Source organism: Haliaeetus albicilla, chromosome 13, assembly GCF_947461875.1.
Source record: "Haliaeetus albicilla chromosome 13, bHalAlb1.1, whole genome shotgun sequence".
Lineage (NCBI taxonomy): Eukaryota > Metazoa > Chordata > Aves > Accipitriformes > Accipitridae > Haliaeetus > Haliaeetus albicilla.
The window spans coordinates 8,078,805-8,099,401 of NC_091495.1; the positions used below are offsets into that span (position 1 = coordinate 8,078,805).

The following is a 20,597-nucleotide window of genomic DNA, read 5'->3' on the forward strand; positions in this document are numbered from 1 at the left end:
AGCCTGCCACAGCAGCAGTAGAATAACGGTAAATTACGTACTTGGAAAATCTGGCAATTTCAGTCTGCCCCAAACATTATCAATCCCACAAGCCCTGGCTTCAGAAAAGGGAGTTTCTTTGTAATGCTTTATTTCTTGAGATGGTTTATAAGGAGAATTCAAATGCTAATGCTCTGGGACAAAAACTAAATTAAGCATAATCCACCTTATGAGTTACAGCAAAAAAACATTCTGGACAACATCAGGTTTTACTACATGTAATGGCTTTATAAAATGTATAAGTGTTACTGTTCTATAAAATACATTTTTCATTTCAAAATGCAAATTATTATTCATATTTATTCAGGACTTTCCTTTTCAATGTTTTAAACTTACTTCTAAAAGAAAGACACAGGATTGCCAAATTAAAGATTTATTATAGTGTTTTTATTAACAAACTTTCATTGGAAAGTTCTGGGCGCATTAACATAGGAGGCACATTGGCTTCGATGTTTGGCATTTGACAGTCAACAGAATTGCACTTCACTGTGATAGCCTTGCTACAACAGTGTGAATTTTCACGGCAACCCTCGTAGCGAGCCTCTCTCGCTGATCTATTCAGCAGATGTTTTTTATCATTTTGGTCAGCCTTCAAAACCTGGTCATTCTGCAAAGAACGCTGATCTATCTTGCCCTCAGCTTTCTTTTTCTGCTTTGACAGAGAGGCTTTCTTGCTTTCAAGCCCATTCACTTCTGTACCACCCTTTTCATCACACTTGTCTGTCTGCTGACAGAATCCCATTTGGTTATTTGATACACTGTTCTCACATTCAGAGCAATGCACTATTAGAGGTCCTGCGTTTCGGCAGAGAAACTGTGAGGAGCTCATCACCTTTGGAACAGTTCTTACATTTTCCTCTGGGTTTTGATGAGCATGTGACTCTGTCCTATTTAATCTTTGATGTGCCTGGAACTGTTGCATGGACTGGAGGAAAAAATTTTTAGGGAGAGAGGTCTGCGTCATTGTTCTTTTGAGCCTTCCTTGAAGGCAACTGCAGTGGAGGACGTGCTGGACTGGATGCACGTAACCTTCGGCAGCTTGCTGTAAAGCATTTAGAGGAGCTACAGAGCTTTGGATCTGTACGGTTCCCGGTGAAGGAGAACACTGGTAACAGAAGGTGTCACTTAACTGTTGACATGAGTGTGGACTCCACTTCACAGCCACTTGTTTATATGCATCAGGACAGCTACACTGCCTGTTTTGAGAGAAAATTGGGCATATGGTGTGTTGGTCAATAGATGTCTGTAGCGTAGCTGAACTAGCAACATTTTTTATGCTTTTACTCACTTCACTATTATAGGCTGAATGCATAGGCATACATGTGTTCTGAGGCCTGCTGCTGAAGAGCTCTGAGCAGATATGAGTTTCTTCATAAGTCACTTTTTCTGCAGGGTTACAGATACTGGTTTGTGATGCCAGAGGCTCGAGCTCATAGTGCTCGTGCTCCATTTCTGGTTTTTGACTTCTGGAGTCCAGCTGGTATTTGCTAACAGGATGTGATTTATTTTGACCTCTGCCTCCTTGGGCTCCTGAGAAGGTCTGAGAGAAGGCATTACACCGCATTTTTTTTGGTAGTGGGATCTGGCCACAAGTGCCCTGGGGTCCCAGGCATCGGCACATGCACTGGAAGAAGAACGTTGCAAAAGCCCAACTAATGCACATTATAAGCATCATAAAAGTGCCAAGCTGCGTGTATGCCAACACTGTAGAGGGCATCATCATTGCTCCAGCTACAAATGTAGTCAGTGCAGCCATTGCGATAGCAGAACCCATACGGCTTAAAGAAAAAATGACCTTTCCCTCTCGGTCAGGGTCAGGGGCTAAGCGATAAGCCACTCCATAATGCACAGCGAAATCTACAGATAAGCCAACAGCCACTGAAATAGTGACAGATTCTAACACATTTAGCTCCCATCCAAGAAGAACCAAAGAACCTACAGTGACAAAAATAGTTCCAGCTATTGAAACTATTGCATAAAGGCTGATAATTATATTCCAAGTTGTAAGAAGCATTACACTAAATGCAACAGCAACTGAAAGACCCATGGCAATCAGAGTACCATCAGAAAGACTGTCCTGAAGATCATAAAATTCGAGGTTACTCACAAACCAACCATTGCTAAGACCTTCAGGAGCAGAACTAAGCTCACTTGAAATCCACGAGTCCACCTCTTTGTAGAATTGATGCATTTTCTCATAAGCCAATGTGAAGAGGTAGGTGCTTTGGAACTCCAACACCACTGCCCTGATGGTGTCATTTAGGTCAAAGCGAGGCCCTGGGGTTTTACTATCTAAATGGTACCCTGTGCTTCTTTCTAGCTCCATTATAGCTCTCTTGATACATAATTCAAAAACTTCTTGTTTGTATGGAAAGCTCCAGTGGCTGCAGCAGGGGTAAAGAGATGGCTCATCGCAGTCTTGATTTTCCATCCACTGCTTAAATGTTTCAATGAAGCAGCTTGTGAAGTCTTGTTCTTCAGTCTGATAATAAAATGTTTGATTTCTTAACTTCTGACAGAAACGTAAAATCCAAACCTGTGAAGCTGGGCTAGCAATATTAAAACTGCTATCTAGCTGCAGCTTTCCTTTACTTTTAGGGTTTAAAGGGTCACCATTATCCTCAGGTGTGACACCCCAGATTACTGTAATTGGCATGTGGAGCTCTTCTCCATGGTGGACACGTTCAAACATAAAAAGCTTTTTGTATTCTGCATCATATCGTTCAAATGGGTGAGAAGACCTAAATACCTGAAACTCGGAGAGCTCCAATGATGGCAATTTCATCTTTGGATTTACACACACAATATATGCTCCACCAATTGTTAAGGCAAGGAACCAGAAAAGCCAAATATATCGAAATTTGATAACAATGCATGGCAAAACTTTTTCAAAAAATATCCTGGATGCTTCTGACACTGCAAAAATAATCTTGTGGAACATTTGGCACAATACTGTCCAGCAGTTTTTGTTGTTGTATACCCTCTGCTGAGGTTTCTTAAAGCAACTGAAAATATTGAGAAGATATCGTTCATGTAATACAACTACAGCAGGCAGCCATGTAACCATCAAAACATAATTGACCAAAATGGCAGTGCCGGCATAAACACCAAAACACCTGATTGCTGTGATATTGCTGACATAATTAGCATAGAAGGCAGCAGCGGTAGTAAAACTTGTGACAAACATGGAAAGAGCAGCGTGCTGCAATGTGATGCTTACTGTCTCAGAGGTTCCGGCATGAGGTTTATCGAATTTTGTGTAGTTCCAAACATCACATAAGACAAAAGCATCATCTGCTCCAATCCCAACAAGAATAATCAATGCCGTGAGATTCATGAATGGAAAGAACTCAAAATTAAATACTACCCGATAGAGAAAATAAGAAATAATCAAGGAACTAATTATTGCAAACATAGTCATCAGCGTGATAAACATGGACTTTGTGTACACACACATAACTAATAAAACAATTACAATGGCTATGGCAGGATACACAGTATCCATCAACAGGTAATCTTGAAACAATCTATGTTTTATTCCAAACTCAATCCCTGTGACGGTTGTTACACCATCAGAAGCGTTCCAGTTCTCAAAGTTATCTAGGTAAATACTCATCATGCTTTCCCCTTTCTCAGTCGGAGAGAAGAGCATGCTGTATTTTAAAGCTGGTAAGACATAGTCAGCTGTCTTTGGGCTTAGAAAATCCTTGTCCACTAGATAGTGAAGGATCTGGTAAACAGCGTTGTACTTGGTACATTTGCGAGGCACATTTGTACACTTGAGTTGGTCCTTCCTTTTGGCATTCATATCCCAGCAGTCTGGCCCCAGGGTTCCATTGTAGTAGTATTTGGCACATGTGCGAAGCAGCTTTAGGGTGTGAGAGACATCCCGTTCTACAATTTTTTGACACGATGACCTGTTGTTTAGAATAGCAATATAGTTGCCCAGTGTCCAGCTGGGACAGCACGAAGCAGCAGTGGCTCTCTGGCAGAGATCACCAAACTGGGAATGGGATCTGATCTGTATAAAGACAGGCAGGGCAAAAAATCCAGTTTAAAGTAATAGTCTGAATTATTAGAAACATTCACCCACAAAAAAAATACCAAAGTGATGAAAATTCAGCTTACAGTTCTTTTGTGTTAACATTTTAAATTCTTATTTCCACACACATTGTTTTCGATCAGTATCCTCTTACATGCAGCAGGCTAAACCAGCAGTAACTCAGTATACTGACTTGTCACAGTGGCATAACACTGGCAGAAACGTTAAGAATATTGTAATTCTTTCTTTGAAGATGCACTGAGGTGAATCTTTTTTTTCGCAGACTGAGGACTGTTAACTCTCTTCTATTATCTCATGCTATACTCCTGAAAATAAACAATCAGCCATACATGAATGAAGTTTCATTCTGCTTGAAACCACATACTGAAGTTCCTAGGAAAGGCGGGGACTTACCATCCAGAAAGAAAGGATGTGACAGCTTTACGACGACTTCCATCATCTGACCTCTCTTCTACAACCCTCACTTTATGAGTCTTTTTTAGCTCTTGTACAGCTAACAGACATTTCCCCCAACAACGTCAGCCTGCCGCCCAGGCACTGTGTGTCCCTAAGTCATGCAGGATTTCCAAGGCACGAGCACAAGATAATTCCACTCTGGCATGACGCACCCCAAAGTAAGCCCTACTGTGCAGAGACAACGGTCATGCCTCTGAATCCTGCACCCACCGTGGGACAAAGTCTCAAGAGTTGACTCAGGAGTGGAGAAGGATGCAGCAGCAGCAAAGCCAGAGATGTCACCAGGACAAGGAGGCATCAGTGGCAAGTGCAGACAGGGCACAGAGCTGGGTCATGGGGGAGGACTGCTGTTGTCAGCTCAAGTGACTGCCCAAAGCCTAGGAACTCCCACCAGAGCTTTAAAAAAATGACAGCAATTTTAACATTTTGGTTAAGGACTCTCCTTAGCTATAGGAGTGTTAATCCCTTATGTGGATACTCTTCTTTCACTTCAACAATATCCCAGATTTAGTTGAAACCAGTCAGAGCATGACTTAGCTAAATCACCATAAGGCGCTGCTAGACAAAAGTGAAAGTATCTATAAAATAGAACTGAAGCTCTTAAGTAACAAGGTTAGATCAGGGAAATTTTCTCAAGTTGGGAAAATTCAATCTTGACAGGGCACAGGGAATATAAGTCTTAAAAGCCAGAACTTCTGGCTTGTTAAACATGACAAATTAGAATTAATCCTTCAAATAGATATATGTAAAATTTCATTCTTAATCAAGTTACATAGAATGAACACACATTAATACAGTCACATTAATAAAGCTGTGTGCTTAAGTATACCACTTCGCTTTTTTTTTTTTGCCTTTTTTTTTATTTTTTTAGCAAAATTGCACAGGTTTATTATTAGCAATCCTTTACAATGCAGACAAAAAAACTGCACTTGGGGATTCTCATGGCAGTTAAAGCTTTAATATGGACTTACTTTTGTCAACCAGTTTCTGAACAATAACAAACTGGCATTCCAAAAAAACAGGATAATTCACATTTGATTGTTTCCAGATAAAAACACTCACAGATGCAAACTCAGGAAAAACTGAACAACCTACTAAATAAAAGGAAGCACTGGAATAGCATATCTGTATTTTTCATGGCACATCTCCAGGTTAATCCTATGAGGATATAATAGGTAAATTGGAAGGAAAGGATTGTATTGTCTTCTCTATGTATTCAAGTTCAAGATGGGACAATGAGGTTTATATGCTGTTCTTCGACACTTGCTGCAGGCCATAAACATTCACTGGTAAAGTAACTGTTGCCAAAGATAAAGTAACATGAGCTGGCAGCTGGAAATTAGAAATTAAAATACGAAATTAAGCTCTGGATAGCTCATTAAAATACTACGTAAAATGTTAATATATTGTAGCATTGGGCTTTGTTGATGATCCAAAAGAATTGAAAAGGCCAACTTGCTGTTGCCAGACTTGGTCTGCCACTGGCAACATTTTCATTTATTTTGGAACAAGTAAGGAAACTAAGTGGTGCAACCTGCACACATGGTGTGTTTGTGGGCAGATTTGTCCCTGCCCAAATGGATCTACACAATGACAGAGAATCACAAATACACAGTTTTGGGGAAGCAGTCTGAGGAGATCATTTACAGTGTTTAAAGTTTATAAAATAACTGTTTACAGTTTATAGGGAAAATATTCTGCAATTAACAGGTGAAAAAAAGGGCTCTTCTTATCCAAGTAGTAAAAAATTAGAACACCTCCTACAGCTACTTTGTATGTAAAGTTTCCATGAAGATTATAGGACTACCATATGCTGAGCAGCTGCAGGATGGAGTCCCCAAATGTCAGTAAAACATATAGTTAAAGTAGTTACAAGCAGACGGGAATACCATTAACACATAAGGGATATATTGTTAGTTCATACTAAAGCAAATACTAGTTGGTGCTGAAATCCTGCTTATCATCAGAAAAATACATAAATTCCAAGGTATGCATTTCCAGAAAATAGTGTCTGATTTTCCTGTCTTTGAATACAGAAAGCTTTGCCACTTATTTCAACAGAACTGTGGCCCTGAACAAGCATGAATTCAACAACAAAACCAACTACAGCCAGAAGACAGTCTGTAAGACCAGAAGGTCACTGAAGTCATCAATTTCTTCTGATAGCTGCAGTGCAAGTCAGCATCCTCTCTAGGGACTGGCTGCTAGCCAAACTTCGCATTCGGAAGTGGGGCATATCACAGCACTTCATGAGTTCTAAAAAGTGTTGGAAGTTCTTAGAAATTGTTAGAAAGTGTTAAAATCGTTTGAACGTGTTATTTGTAAGTAACAAGGATTTTTTAAAAAATTTAATGAAAAAAAGTTTAGCCCTTTCTGAGCCCCGAGTATCTAATTTTTATTATAAATTTACAAACATAGACCAGCAATAATTGCAAAACCTAACCATATCAACTTGTTCTGTCTACTAACTAGCTAAAAATCAATGCTGCTATCATGATGCACTGTCCTTCTGCTCAGCTGAGATGTTCAATTACTATATTCTTAAGTAAATACCTAAATGACAAAAAAGATCCACAGAAACATTATCTGCAACAATATTCTCCATAAAAATCTACGCAACTGTGGGTGTAGCTGAAGTAGCCAACATTTAATTTCTGAAGTGTTCTTATTTCAAAGGAAGAGCTATTTTTATGGATACAAGATGTACAGTGCTTGTTTTCTGAAGTAAAGTAGTTTGGTCCTTCCCTCAGAAAATAAAGCAGTACTTGAAACAATACATTATTAGTAAAATGTGCATATAGGGAGGAAAAAAAGAAAAATCCTCAGGAGTAATACAACCATTACAAAGATTATTCTTCAGAGGTAATTAACTGTCTTTATTCTGTTATACAGATTTTCTTTTTTTTTTTAATTCAGACGGCATAGCTTTGCAATGATATATACTATCCGGGATTTACCTGCATCAGCTGTTTATGTGACTAAACTTCTACAGCTAAATGCACAGATTAGCATCTCCTCCTTAACTCTCAGTCTTTACCCTTGTAAAAGGTTATTCCCCGCTGTATCTCCTGATTGAACTGGCGATATGATCACTCCCTAGCTCAGTTCATTCAAAACTAAGCTGGGCTAGTTTAAATACTATACTTTGCTCACCTGGCTCATTCTGATTGAAAGAGATAAAGGGTAATCACATGAGCCATCCTGTTGGTGCAATAATCTCTGATGGGGAAATAAGGAACATTTCATGAACATGTGAAGGCAAAAACCACTTACACCAACAGAGGCCAACCAGGACAAAATGCCTGTCAGCAGACTGCCAAGGGAGATTCATTATACAGTGTTTTGCTACAGCTCAACATTTTAAGCAAGCAAATGCCAGCTGTTAGGGAAAACAGTTTGGGAATTCGCTAAATTAATACAGTTGTCTAAAGGTAACAATAAACAAATCTAATAATGAAAATATTCCTCATGAAATAAATGCGGTATAATATGAAGTTAATAATTTATGATTATTTTTGTTTTGGAGGAGAAAAAATTGTAAATAAACGGATCATTATTAATAGAAGAAAAACATATTGCTTTATTTCCGTACAAAGTCAACAGTACGCAAAAATTTATGGTTACTCAGCAGTTCAAAGGAGTTCACTCCAGCAAGTGACAAGCTTATATTTTACAAATGTACCATCTGAATGCTTATTTTATTTTAGCCTTTGTCAGTTAACTTCCACCAGTTGAAACCAGACATCGAATTGAATCAGAGTGCTAAACTGTCTTCTAACACATGTAAAAGAAGCTATGGTAGCCTCTGAAGCTGGCTATTACAATGGTTATTTTGACTATGCAAGGTACTGAGTACAAGGAAAGCCAGGAAAAATTACAATGGTGCCAGATAGACAAAGCTAAAATGTCTTCTTTCATTTTCTCAGTTTTAAAGAGAAAATTAATATTACTCTGAAAGTATCACTATGCACACCTAATTAATTAGGCTACCTTTCTAGCTACTGTATCTATGTTCCTTTGATGTCCCTCTGCCAACCTATTCTCTTCTGACCTAAAAATAATAATTAAAAAAAAAAAAATAAAAAAAATCTGAGTGACCAACTGGGTGTCAGAGAAAACTGCATATGCTATGAGAATGCAGCTAGTTCACCTGAAGGTGAAACGGCAAGAAAAATGTATTATTTGCTGGGAAACAAGAACAAAAATCCATGGAATAATATTCTAAGAGGAAACACACAACAAAAGTTAAGATAATCCTTTCTGCAAAAAAACTTCTGAAGCAGGCCTCCTCCACCCCATTCTAGATGGTATTAGTAGCAAAACCAAATAAATTCCCCTATATAATCTGATTTACAAATTGAAAGTTGTTTTTTAACTTCGTCTGCATGCTGACATACCATTCGAAAAGGATATGAACAATGTGAAGTCCTCTCATATGCTACTGGATGGCAATGGGCAGAAAACCAAAGTTTCAAATGCATGCTTCATATCTGCAAGTTAAACAAATTAAATGCCATCTTTACTTACCCTCAAGTTGTCTACATTGCACATTGACTTAATTGCATTCAAATTCCATAAATTCTCTCCTTCTGTTGATGTAAACACCACTCGTGAATAGCGATCACCTGGAATTACAGGAGGGGGGTTTTATAGATTGTTTGGGTTTGTCTGGTATCAAAGACTGAGGCAAAATCCCACCATTCAAAGGACACAGATGAAATCTTTGTCAAGTCATGGGAATCCACCTCCTTTTCAAGATGAGCTATTTATCTGTAAGACTCAGTCCACATGAAAGTTTCAGTTTCCTTAAAGTGCTTATAGTAAATATGGCATCTTCAATACTATGTACCACTTAGAAGCTCTACACACTTCTATTCAAACTATCTTCTGAAATATGACAAACAAAAATCAAAAGATCTAATCAGCAAGCTATGAAATTCTTGGCACAGCATAATGGCAGTGCGCAGATAATAGTAATCAAAGGCTGATTTAGTAAGTCATTTGGGAATATAAATAATAATTATAAAGCTGTTTCTACAAGAATGTTTTTGCTTTAGAAGCAAATGTCTACAGTGGAAATTGTTGTGATGTCCTTGAGGCCATTTTTAAGAATTCTACAGTTTAGACACATAGAGCTTAAATTACAAATTAAATCACATTTATTAGAAGACAGCTTTTAGGAAAGGAAACAGTTACTTAGTGACAGTGAAATCCTTATGCATAGCTAACAAAGGAAACATATATACAAACACAAATATACAGTACTGCGCAACACAGTATGGTACTTTGGGTTAAGAAACATTATCATATTAATTACAATATTCCAAACCCCAAAAGGCTGAATTTTTCCCACTGCTGTGAACATGCAGAATTTTTGCCTTTCGCAAGACTGTAACGAAAAGACTCAGGGGTAGTGCTTTATGATCTCTGACCATGCTTTAGAATCAAGGAAACTGAAATCTGCAGATCCTGGAGCAGACAAAGAAAGATACCAGGAATGACTGAAATGGGTCAAGAGGAAATCAACTGTTTTCTTTACATAATGGACTGGCAAACTTTCCCATAGAAGTGCAATTCCTTCATGACTGCCACAACTGACACTATGCAGAAACAGTAGTGGAAAGAATGGGAGTGAGACTATGCAGAAACAGCAGGCAGGATAAGAGGAGTTAATTCTGCTTCAAGTTGCAGTTTATGCTCTGTAGAGTTTCAAGTACATTTCCTCTTCCTTACACAAGATATGCTTAGTCTAATTTGGTTCTGCTCACAGGAGCAGAAATGACAACCTTGCTCTCATCTTCTCACTTAAATGTAAGACCATACCGTAATCGAAACTAAAAATCATAAATCTGTTTTTCACCCCTCTTTACTAGTCATTGCTCTCTCAGATCAAGTAATATAAACAAATAATTTCACAATTATGTTTTTGTGCTCTGTTATCAGTCCTCACATATTGAAGTAGCTGCAAAAGAGCCCAGGTCATTATATGAATACAGGCAAGATCTACATCTGCTAATGCATGCTCTCTGCCAGAACAGGACTTATCAAAGTTTTGCAGCATGCCTTGTAAAAGTCAATAAAGACTTCTTTGTCTTTTTTGTCCTCTAGTTTAACTTAGACAGCTTCATAAGCCTTCAGTACTTTAAGGTGAGGGTTTTTTTATTTTTGTTTCTTCGAGGGAGGTGTTTTGTTTGGGTTATTTTGTGTGTGTAGGGTTTTTACTGGGGGGGGGGGGGGGGGGTGTCCCCCTAAACAAACTCCTAAACAAACTCCTAAATTCTGTACAAGATATGACCTGTCTTTTAGGATATATACAGGAAAAGTATTTTGACTTAGATTGATTTCTTAGAGTTAAGTTAATGGCACAGATAAAACACAACTTCTTCCCTAGTGTGAATTAAGTGCTACCTCTACAGTCATACACAAAACACTGCTTTTACAATGATCAGCATTACCAATAACTAATAAAAATTTTTAAAGGAAATGGAACCACTTAAAGGAAGGACTTTAAGTAAAAACACTTGCTTCCTAGGAAGAACCAATAGAAGACAACATTTCGGCCCAATTTCTTCGAAGACTTCTGCACGCAGAAAAAAGGTGCTTATCGTGAATATACCAAGCAAAAAATATTTTCCTAATAAGGCATACAATATACAGGAGAGCTCAGAAATCATTCAACTGGCAGAAGTTTTTAGCCTTCCTTACATCATTTCTCTACTTACTTGGAATATCACAGAAAAAGGTATCCTTGTGGAAGTTCCAGTCTGCTTGCCTCTTCTCTCTTTCGTAGTGATCATCTGACCATCTGTCATCTTGATGACTAAAACAGAATGAATAGTTTTACCTTACCTTAGCAAAGAGATTGTTAATAGAAGGAGTATCCAAACAAGTCACACATTTTAATAACTCTTACATATGAGAAAACCTATTTTTACCAATGTGACTTTGGTATACAAAAAGTGAAACATTCACTGAATATTTTGTTTAAATTACGGACTTCAAAGGAAATGGCATTGAGCCCAGTACTGAAAATATCCATAATTAAAGAGAAAACTAAAATGATACACTTTTTTTAAAGAGCTTGCGATGGGAAATACCTAGTTCCATGTGAAATGCCTTGAGAATTGTAGATGATCAGATTCAGTATTTATTGAAATCAGTGGCAATATATATATTAATTTCAGAGGGCACTGGAGCAATCACTATGTACACACAAAAAAGCCCAAATAAAACGCGTTTTTAATACAAATTCTTACCTTTTAGCTTGCTCATCTGCATATTTGAAAGGATAGTTTGCCAGTGTTGCTTTGTACCCTGTGTTTTTCACCATATTGTTCCATGTGACCAATCTCTGTCCTATGGCCGTCCCTCTTGGTTCAAAACCCTAGATCAAGATCATCATAAAATTCCATTAATACTTTTCATTCTTCAGCTCAAATGGGAAAGTGGAAACATGATCAAAGTGATGGATAGTTTTCATTATGAAGCATAGTTACTCCAGGCATCTACTTTTAAAGGTAAAATGCTTTATGACAGGTCAGACAAAATAATGGCCAACTGTATAGAGTGACAAGGGATTAAGAATTCTTGCACGTACTACCTCTCTCCCTGAGAAGTGATGATAATTTAGTCTATCAAACTAGTTTTCAGAACAAGGGCATTCTACAAAGTCCTCTTCTGTGTCTCAGTTATCACTCTTTACTGATGAAATATGCTTACAAACACTCAAGTATATCTTCTCTATTTCTCCAAGAATAAGGTGAATCTTTAAATAATTCTGAAAGTGACTTTGAAACAATTTTAATAACTTGGCTGTTTTCAAGAAACATCCATTACATATGGATATGTACAGATATAGGCTACAATGATATAAATAACAATAACTTATAGGAACAGTATATTTTTATTTGAGGATAATAATTAAATACAGTATTTTCAATAAAAGTCCTGAAAGCTACTCATGGGTAAGACAGCTCATGAAAAGTAAGAAATTAGCACAGTATTTAACAGAATCTGATAAAAATTACTTTCAGTCTTTCAATATGGATATAATTTCATCCCCAGAAGGCACTTAGAATCCCCTTTCCTTTAATAGATCCTGGTCCTCACTCTTTGAAATCTGATTTAGAACGTATGGTCTGTGTTGTGTTGTACTGTACATCTAAAACTGGGATGAATTTACATTGTTCAATCTACAGCAGTTCTGCTGTAGGACATATGACCTTTCAATAGGAAAATGCAGAAGGAATTTAAACTAGTGGATAATGCTCTCTGATGGCAACTGCATCTTTGTATCACCATTAGCTGCTCCAATGTCAAGACTTAATACTTTTTTTTTTTTTAATTAGAGGAATTAAAGAGCCTTGTAACAACTAATTTCTTTTGTGGATTCATTAGACAGAACTTGCTTCTGCAAGCGTAGTACCAATTGAATCTCCCTGGAAATTGATTGCCAAACGGGTTCATAGTACCAGGAACCTTTTCAGGCATATTAAGAGTCAGTTTTTTCCTGTGGGCAGATGTCAATTTAAGGGGAAGGTATCAATTGCTCTACTTGCCTCTTACTGTGTACTTTCAAGTACTGTGTACTTACTGGTATCACTGAAAAAACGGCAAACCAAAAAAACTTATTTGACAATGCAATTGATTAATATTTACCTACCAGCAATGGATCAGAGAAATCTGGAAGATCTGGAACTAATATTCCAACCAGCGCACACACCACTATTAACACAGTACACATGCCCAGGACCACCACAGGCCAGTCTGCTATCAGCGCAGCATAGCTACATGGAAAGAGGCAGAGAAAAAGATGTTACAGAAATGAAAGTTACACACAAAAGTACTCCATACTTCTATAAAGAACCATGTTTAAACACTGACCTGTTTGCTTTGTTATACTTACAGGAAATTAAGCTAGCTATCATAAATGGGTGGAAACTGTTTGGGAACAGTTTAAAAAAAAAAGTGTAGAATTAAGGAGAAAAAAAAAAAACAAACCCAAACACTTTCTATCAAATCTCCATACTGAAACTTTCTATTCTTACATAGAAAAGCTTTTCACATCAGACTTATTTTTTCCCACAGAATTCTAACAAAAATGCAGACTTTATCTCAGATTTTCTTTGTGCTGCTACAGATGTGATTAACTATAGGCTACTGAAATAGATATTTCTGTTGTTTAGTACATGTTCAATATTTAAAACTGCCATAGAAATAATTTACATAAAATGCTTTTACATTAAAAAATGCGCCCCCCCCCCCCAAAGCATGTGTGAAGTAAAAGCTGCTGTTAAAGACTATTTCTTAACTTTAGAGTTAACTTTTGGCATGGATATTATCCATGGTTGGGGACCACTAAAAATAGATGCTTTGTTAAAAATTTAATGATAGAAAACATTGCAGTTTCTTCTTTGAAAGCTTAAGCTTTTTTAAGAAAAATATCAAAGAGAGGAAAAATCAATTTTAAAGTAGGACCCAAAAGAAAACACTTCCTCTATATTTAAAAGTCACTTAAAAAAATACTCAAGCCTTATATACCAATGATCCATAAAATCTGTTATAAATTCAAAGGTCCAAGGGAGTTGCGACATGATACATAAACTAATCAGCATTAATTGTTTAGTCTTCTAGTATAACACATACCCTCGGATTTTAACTCCTAGTTCATTCTAAATTAAGAGTGTAAGAATTTTTATATGTAAATCTAATTTTCATCATTTTCACAACATTTTTTTATTTTTGTTAAATTGACAGAAAAGTATCAGAAAATAAAATGAAACCCATAAATCTTTATTTATTAATAATTTTTCTTACAGTAAAGACTTGAATTCATAGAATTTATGTTTCAAGGGCAACATTGTCTAATCTTGGGAGCAAAGAGAGTACAGAAAGTCCCATAAACTTTAAAAGGCATTAGAAAAATAATTATAGGCTATGAATTATTCTATACCGATAGTCTCCGTACACACTAAATATTGATTAAGAAGATCTCTACTCTTATTTCCTCCTCAACTTACATGCAACATAACATTAAGGTTTATAGCAGAGCACTCCTTTACTTATTTCTACTGTCTTAAAAGATTATGGTTCTTTTTCAGTTTCAGAGCAACTCATTATCTAATCACAGTTCCATTATCGGCTCTACAGAAATTTTCTGTCCCATTGCTAAGAAGGGAGGTAATGCCCAGCTCCTCACTCCTGCAACGGTTTCCCAGTTTTCTAACTGTAAACTCAACAGCAGTGAGCAAGCTTATTGCTGACTTTCCATAGCATGTGGAAAGAGGTATGGTCTAAGGGTCTAAGTACAGCTTTAAGTAGCAAGGAAGTCCAAAGCCCTAGGTGTATCTCAATCTCCCATTAGGTAAACGTGGAATAATTCTTACATTCTTACACAAGAGGTTAATTAGCAAAAGCTTGAAAAGCAATCTGAAGTTTAAGTTTTTATTAATAAAAAGTGAATCACAAAGGGGCAGCTTGCCAGATGAGCAATTGTACAAAGTAGAAGTGAAGGGAAGTAAATGACCTAATAGAATTTTCCTATTTATAGGACTAACTTTTCATAAACACCAAGCTAGATTGACTATTATAGACATTTGCTCTGAAGTCATAAAAATTATACCCAAAAGATTTATTTTCCTATTCATCACTACTGCCAGATTTACTGCTTTGACATGTTGTCTCTACGCTTCCATTCTCAGCTGAGCAGCTCTTAAATTGGTTAAATGCTTCAGTCACTAGCTGTAAAAACCCCTATGTCCTAGGTGAAGTCTTTAACATGTTAATAAGCCACATACAGAAAAAAAACAGTAAGTGCTTGTTTACACCTGCAAATTTGTCCTGTTTCTTGTATCACATGCTGAAATTCAGATAAGCAAAGCTGACCTGGTCTAAAACATCAAAAAGGACTAACCACACTATATTTTGATTTTACTTGTCTGAGCATCATTTGGTGCTGCTGAGGGCTCTGGCTCCAACCAAGTTGCCTACAGCCAGCCTCGATCCCAACCCACTGTAAGTGGCTAAACAGATGACAGTTACTTTATTTTTCACCCATTAAAAAGCCATGAGTTTAGTTACTTTTTATTTTCTCTGTGAAAAGTAAGCCACTGCCCTGACTTAGATTCTGCATAAATCACCACTTGCCTGAAAAAGTCTGAGTCCAAGAGAAAAAATGCTTAAATCAATTCCTCACTCAAGGAATCACATTCAGAAAGGACATCCTTAGTGCTAAGCACATCCTTTATTACTTTTCTAAATCAGGATAACACCTCCTGCTTTTTGGTGCCTAATTAAAACAACGGTTGTGCAATGAGCTGGACATATAGCTACACTGACACATTATCACCTTTTTTTTTTTCCTCCAAACTATTCAAGCACTGAATAATGAATTCTCAATAACTATGACACTGACTGAAATCTCTTTTTTCTGCCATTTCACCCCCTGATTTCAATCTAGTTGTTAGAATGGTAACACTGCTTTAAGCTGCCTTATAGTTTTTATTAATTTCTTTTCTCCTGATGTTTTTCACACACCTGAAAAAGGTCTGGGGTTGGGGGTTTTTTTCACGTTTTAAATAATTAAAAATGCTTAGGAGATACAGTAAAGTAATTCAATCATTATTTATCTCACCCATTTAGCACCACTAAAAGATTGGTTTCAAGCAATTTGCCCCAAGGTAATCTAAGACCTCAGATGCTTTCTTCAAAAGAAGGTAAAAAAGATAGTGTCTACTTTTCCTTCCTGTTTTAAGGTACAGCATAACACGTGGATAGTGTTAAACTTCTCAATTCAGCACTTACATGCAGACATACTCAGGTTAAACCACTACCTAGTCTCATATAAAGAGATAGAAACATACCATATATAGTTTCCGTATCAAAGAGGTCACTATGAGGAACAGACATTTGCGTGACTGAATTCATAATTAACAAACAGATTTATGCAACTCAAACCAGATACTTAGCAAACAGGCCTGTTCTTTACTGAAAGCAAAACCTAAAGGTGGATTATATTCTTAATGTATTTTCACTTGAGATGGTTTCTTGTTGCTATTACTGATGCACTAACAGTTTTAGATAAGTTGCTCTGTTGCTTTCTATGACCCTGCCATTCTTCAGAGCATATACAGTCCAAACCTAGTGTTCCCGATTGCATGGGGTTTCTAGTTTTACGAAGAAGAAAAGATCATTACGGTGAAATTTTCTGAACTTTTCTGTTGGGTTATTTCATCAGTATTGATGATACTACCAAGCCACTTCTCAGAATAACCCTTAATCAAAAAGGTACCGAGTCACAGAGTTTTTAAGCTTGTGCAGATAGCGTACATAAAAAAAAGAGAATGGCACAGATAGTAACAAAAAATGCCATCAAATATTTGAAAACAAGGAACATCGAAATCTGCATAGATTTTAAAATTCTGGCCCAGTATTTACGGAGAGACTACTTGTCTCTCCATAAATAGAGCACATGAGTTTGGCCACTTTCTGTGGTCTATCCCCTTCCTGCTCCCCCAGGATTCACAGATGTGTGATTAGGGATGTTAAAGAGCTTGTCCCTGACTCCTCCTTTGAGTGTTTATTTAGGGACCCATTGCAGAACAAGTCTTCTGAACGTTGTTTGAACTTGCTGATGCTATCTGCCTCCACAATCTCCTATGGCAGTTCCAGAAATTCACCACCCACTGCATAAAGAAATACGTATTTCTTTTAAAATCTGCTTGAATTTGCCTACTATTTTCCTTGAACATTCCTTACTCTTGCACTGTGTGGGGAATAACAGCTTTGCTATCACCTCATCTACTGCCTTTATGATTCTGCAAACCTCACGTGACAGTATTAGACCTTACCTTTTTGGTAACTTGAATGGTCTGGCTGGCCTGGAAGGAGGGAAAAAGAGAGTAATTGAAAATATATGAAATATACAAGCACATGCCAATTTGTTTAATTCTTCCCATACATGGAAAAGCAAATAAATCATAAAAATCAGATATTTTAGAATATGAATTATTTTAAAAGGCATACAATCATATTCAATTGAGTCTTTGCAAACAAGTAATTCAGAGAATAATTACAGCTACAAAGACAGCTGGGTTTTCAAAAGGAATTTTATGCAGCTGATTTTTGGGATTACTATTCCAGAGGCTTTTCCAGTTTTCAACAAGAGACCAAATAAACCAACATGATAAAAATTCAGTACCATTGAAAATCATGATAAAGTTTGCATATGATGGGAACAGACAACCAAAACACCATGTTCTGACATTGCAATTCACAAGCCTTCTTAATTGTCCTTCGTAATTCCATTACAAAAAATTACTTTATTTATTAAAAATCTAATATAAACAATATTACTTTGATGAGGAGATAGCAAACCCAAATGCAGATTATTCTTATCTACCACTGTTCAGCAAGCACTTCATTTTGTTCACTACTGGATCAGTAAGTTTCACATGAATTTCACTTTAAAAAAAATTCCCATGAAGAATCTGCAAGTCCTTTCAAGAATTTCCTGTCTGTGAATGCGACATACAATCACTCCAAAGATTTAACCATACTATGGCTTCAGTTAAGTTACGGACTTGTTTTACCACCAGGGGCACATTTAATATTACTTCTTTAAAAAGGTAGAGAAAACAATGAATTAAGAAACAGCTCCTTGCATAAAACAGATCACTTAGTATTTCTACATTGAGGTCTCCAAAAGAGTAGATTTGTATGCTTTCATACCACCACATAAACAGTTCAAACTTCAGATTCCTCGAAGATTTTCACAAAAGTTTGGTCCTCAGGAATGAGATCTGGTGTCCTTCGAAGCATAAGATTCAACACATTGGGCTGAAATTCTAGTCCAGGGGAACCAAAATGTTCTGGCAGAATCATCTCAAGATAGCTGCAACCATGCCCACACTAGGTGTGAGTACTGCTTAGACTGTATCTATTTCTAACTCTTGAGTGACTGTAAAGGTAAAGGGGAAATAATCCACATAAAGCTGAGCCTCTGACTCACAACACTGTGTTACACCAAACAAAAAGTACAATCCAGTGCAAACCAGCTCTTAACGTAGCAACGGGCCACTTCAGATATATATTCTACGCACTGCTAACTAACATGATAGCAAAAGGGCGATGAAAATGTAATTGACAGTGTAGAGTAATATAAACGTGACCATTCCTATTGTTCCTTCCCTCAGCAGAGAGGATGGAAGAACAAATTAAGCTAGCAAAGCTAAGCACTGATGCTAAGCCCTCTTTTACTCTTCATCTTCATTCATGGTGTGTCTCAAGCAATATAGCACATAAATATAACTATGATGGAACATTCCATCAAGAAATATAAAGCTATTATATTTATTTCCTCAAGACATATAAATCCATTTTAATTTAACTGTTGTAAAAAATAAGACTTGTATAAAAGCAAATTTCTAGCAGCTGTAATTCACTGTCTGGAAATGCTCCAACACAACGAAGCAGCAGAGTTGGTAACTGGGACATGCCTGTAGGTAGTACATAGCAGTAAAAATTGCTCCCTGCAGCCATGAGGAAGCTGGGGAAAAGGAGGAGCAAATAACCAATCTGCAGTTGCAGTAACTCAAGGATTAAGGAAATGCAGAGACAAGGATTTTCTGTTAAATACAGCCACAAAAATTAAGATCAAATCCATGAAATGTCACCAACCTTCAGACTGTCGTCCCAGATGCACAAATCTGACTTTCAGAGGTATCGAGCATACTCAATTTCACAACTGATACCAAAAACTTCTGGTGCCACCACAAGAACAACAGACTTGTCAGCAGCCAAAACGTACAGAAACCCAAATAAACTGAGTTCTGAAATGACTTTGCAACAGTAAGTTGCCTCATGCTGAAAAGAAGCTGTGGCAGGCTCAGGGGACTGCTTGCCATCCTATCTACAGCCTCAACCACAAAACCAACTTTTCTCAGCTAAGCCTAGGCTGGACAGTAAGAAACTATTTACTTAAATCAGAACTCACGAAACTTCTGTATGAAGAGAAACGCTCGAACAGACAAGCCCTTTCATGGACTAATTCAGCACCAAAACAGAGCGCTGTAATTGTAATTTGTAACTGCAGCATACGCTCTTGTGTTTACAGATTAGGGAGAAATATATACAGACATATTTACTGTTAATATGGTGATTAAAACATGAATTTCTAGCTTTTATTTGTAAAAATCTGAATTTCCATATGTGCTCAGTCACTTGTGAAAGTGAGTCCCATTTTCATCCATGTCATAATGGACCGTACCACAAGCAACAATACCATACAACTATTTGGCACAGTCAACAGCCATCCAAGGACAATAACTAGCACAAGCTTTGTAATCATGCTGACTTGTATAAATGTTTATATGACTATTTCAGTTTATATTGGCAGATAAAATTGCCTTCCATATCCTCGGACTCCGTCATTTTTAGTACCCAGTTTTACACCAAAGTTAATCTACAAGGTTGAAAAAACAAGCAGGTGCTTTAGTTGAGAATTCAGTCCCGTAAAGGCAATGTTTTCCTCTGCACGGGCTGCAGCACTGCTATTCACGTCCTCATACACCACGCTGTACGACCATTACCATGATCTCCATGACTCTATAAAGGGTTAGCTGGTTCATCCAGAGAGCCATGTCCACAACGCTATGCACTCCCCCCAAATACAAGGGTTTGCTTGGTGAGGTACAGAACCTCATTTGAGGTCCTCAAAAAGCCAGCAAGACAAACATTTGTTGGGAAGGACCAATGTGTAATTGATAACCCTCTGGGGACGAGGCAGGCACCTTCTCAGTGTATCTTCTTGTATATTCACTCTTTCCACAGCTCTCCCAGCCCCTTCTGCATACAAAATCTTAGTAGATGGGCACATTTTAAATTTCTCTCTTCAAGCTTTACTCTATCTTTCAATTACATCTCTGTAACTATATGACAAAACAGATTTTCTCAACAGAACATAAAATCTGTTTTAGATAGAATTTTCAAAAATTAACTTTGCCCAATTTGTTTTAAACAACAGGGGTAAAAATACCAACAC

The 20,597-nt window shown here is 37.2% G+C and overlaps 1 protein-coding gene across 4 annotated transcripts in view; it reads right to left on the reverse strand.

The window, feature by feature from the left end:
- Window positions 1-404: 404 nt before the first annotated feature.
- Window positions 405-20,597, reverse strand: part of DISP1 (dispatched RND transporter family member 1) — a 93,243-nt gene continuing 73,050 nt past the window's right edge. For all 4 annotated transcript variants that reach the window (XM_069800069.1, XM_069800068.1, XM_069800070.1 and 1 more), the window contains 6 exons: window positions 17,407-17,436; window positions 13,221-13,344; window positions 11,815-11,942; window positions 11,281-11,378; window positions 9,086-9,183; window positions 405-4,060 (listed from right to left, as the gene is read on the reverse strand). In XM_069800069.1, the coding sequence (XP_069656170.1) occupies window positions 416-4,060; window positions 9,086-9,183; window positions 11,281-11,378; window positions 11,815-11,942; window positions 13,221-13,344; window positions 17,407-17,436 (4,123 nt within the window). In that variant the 3' untranslated portion in view covers window positions 405-415. The remainder of the gene's footprint in view (window positions 4,061-9,085; window positions 9,184-11,280; window positions 11,379-11,814; window positions 11,943-13,220; window positions 13,345-17,406; window positions 17,437-20,597) is intronic.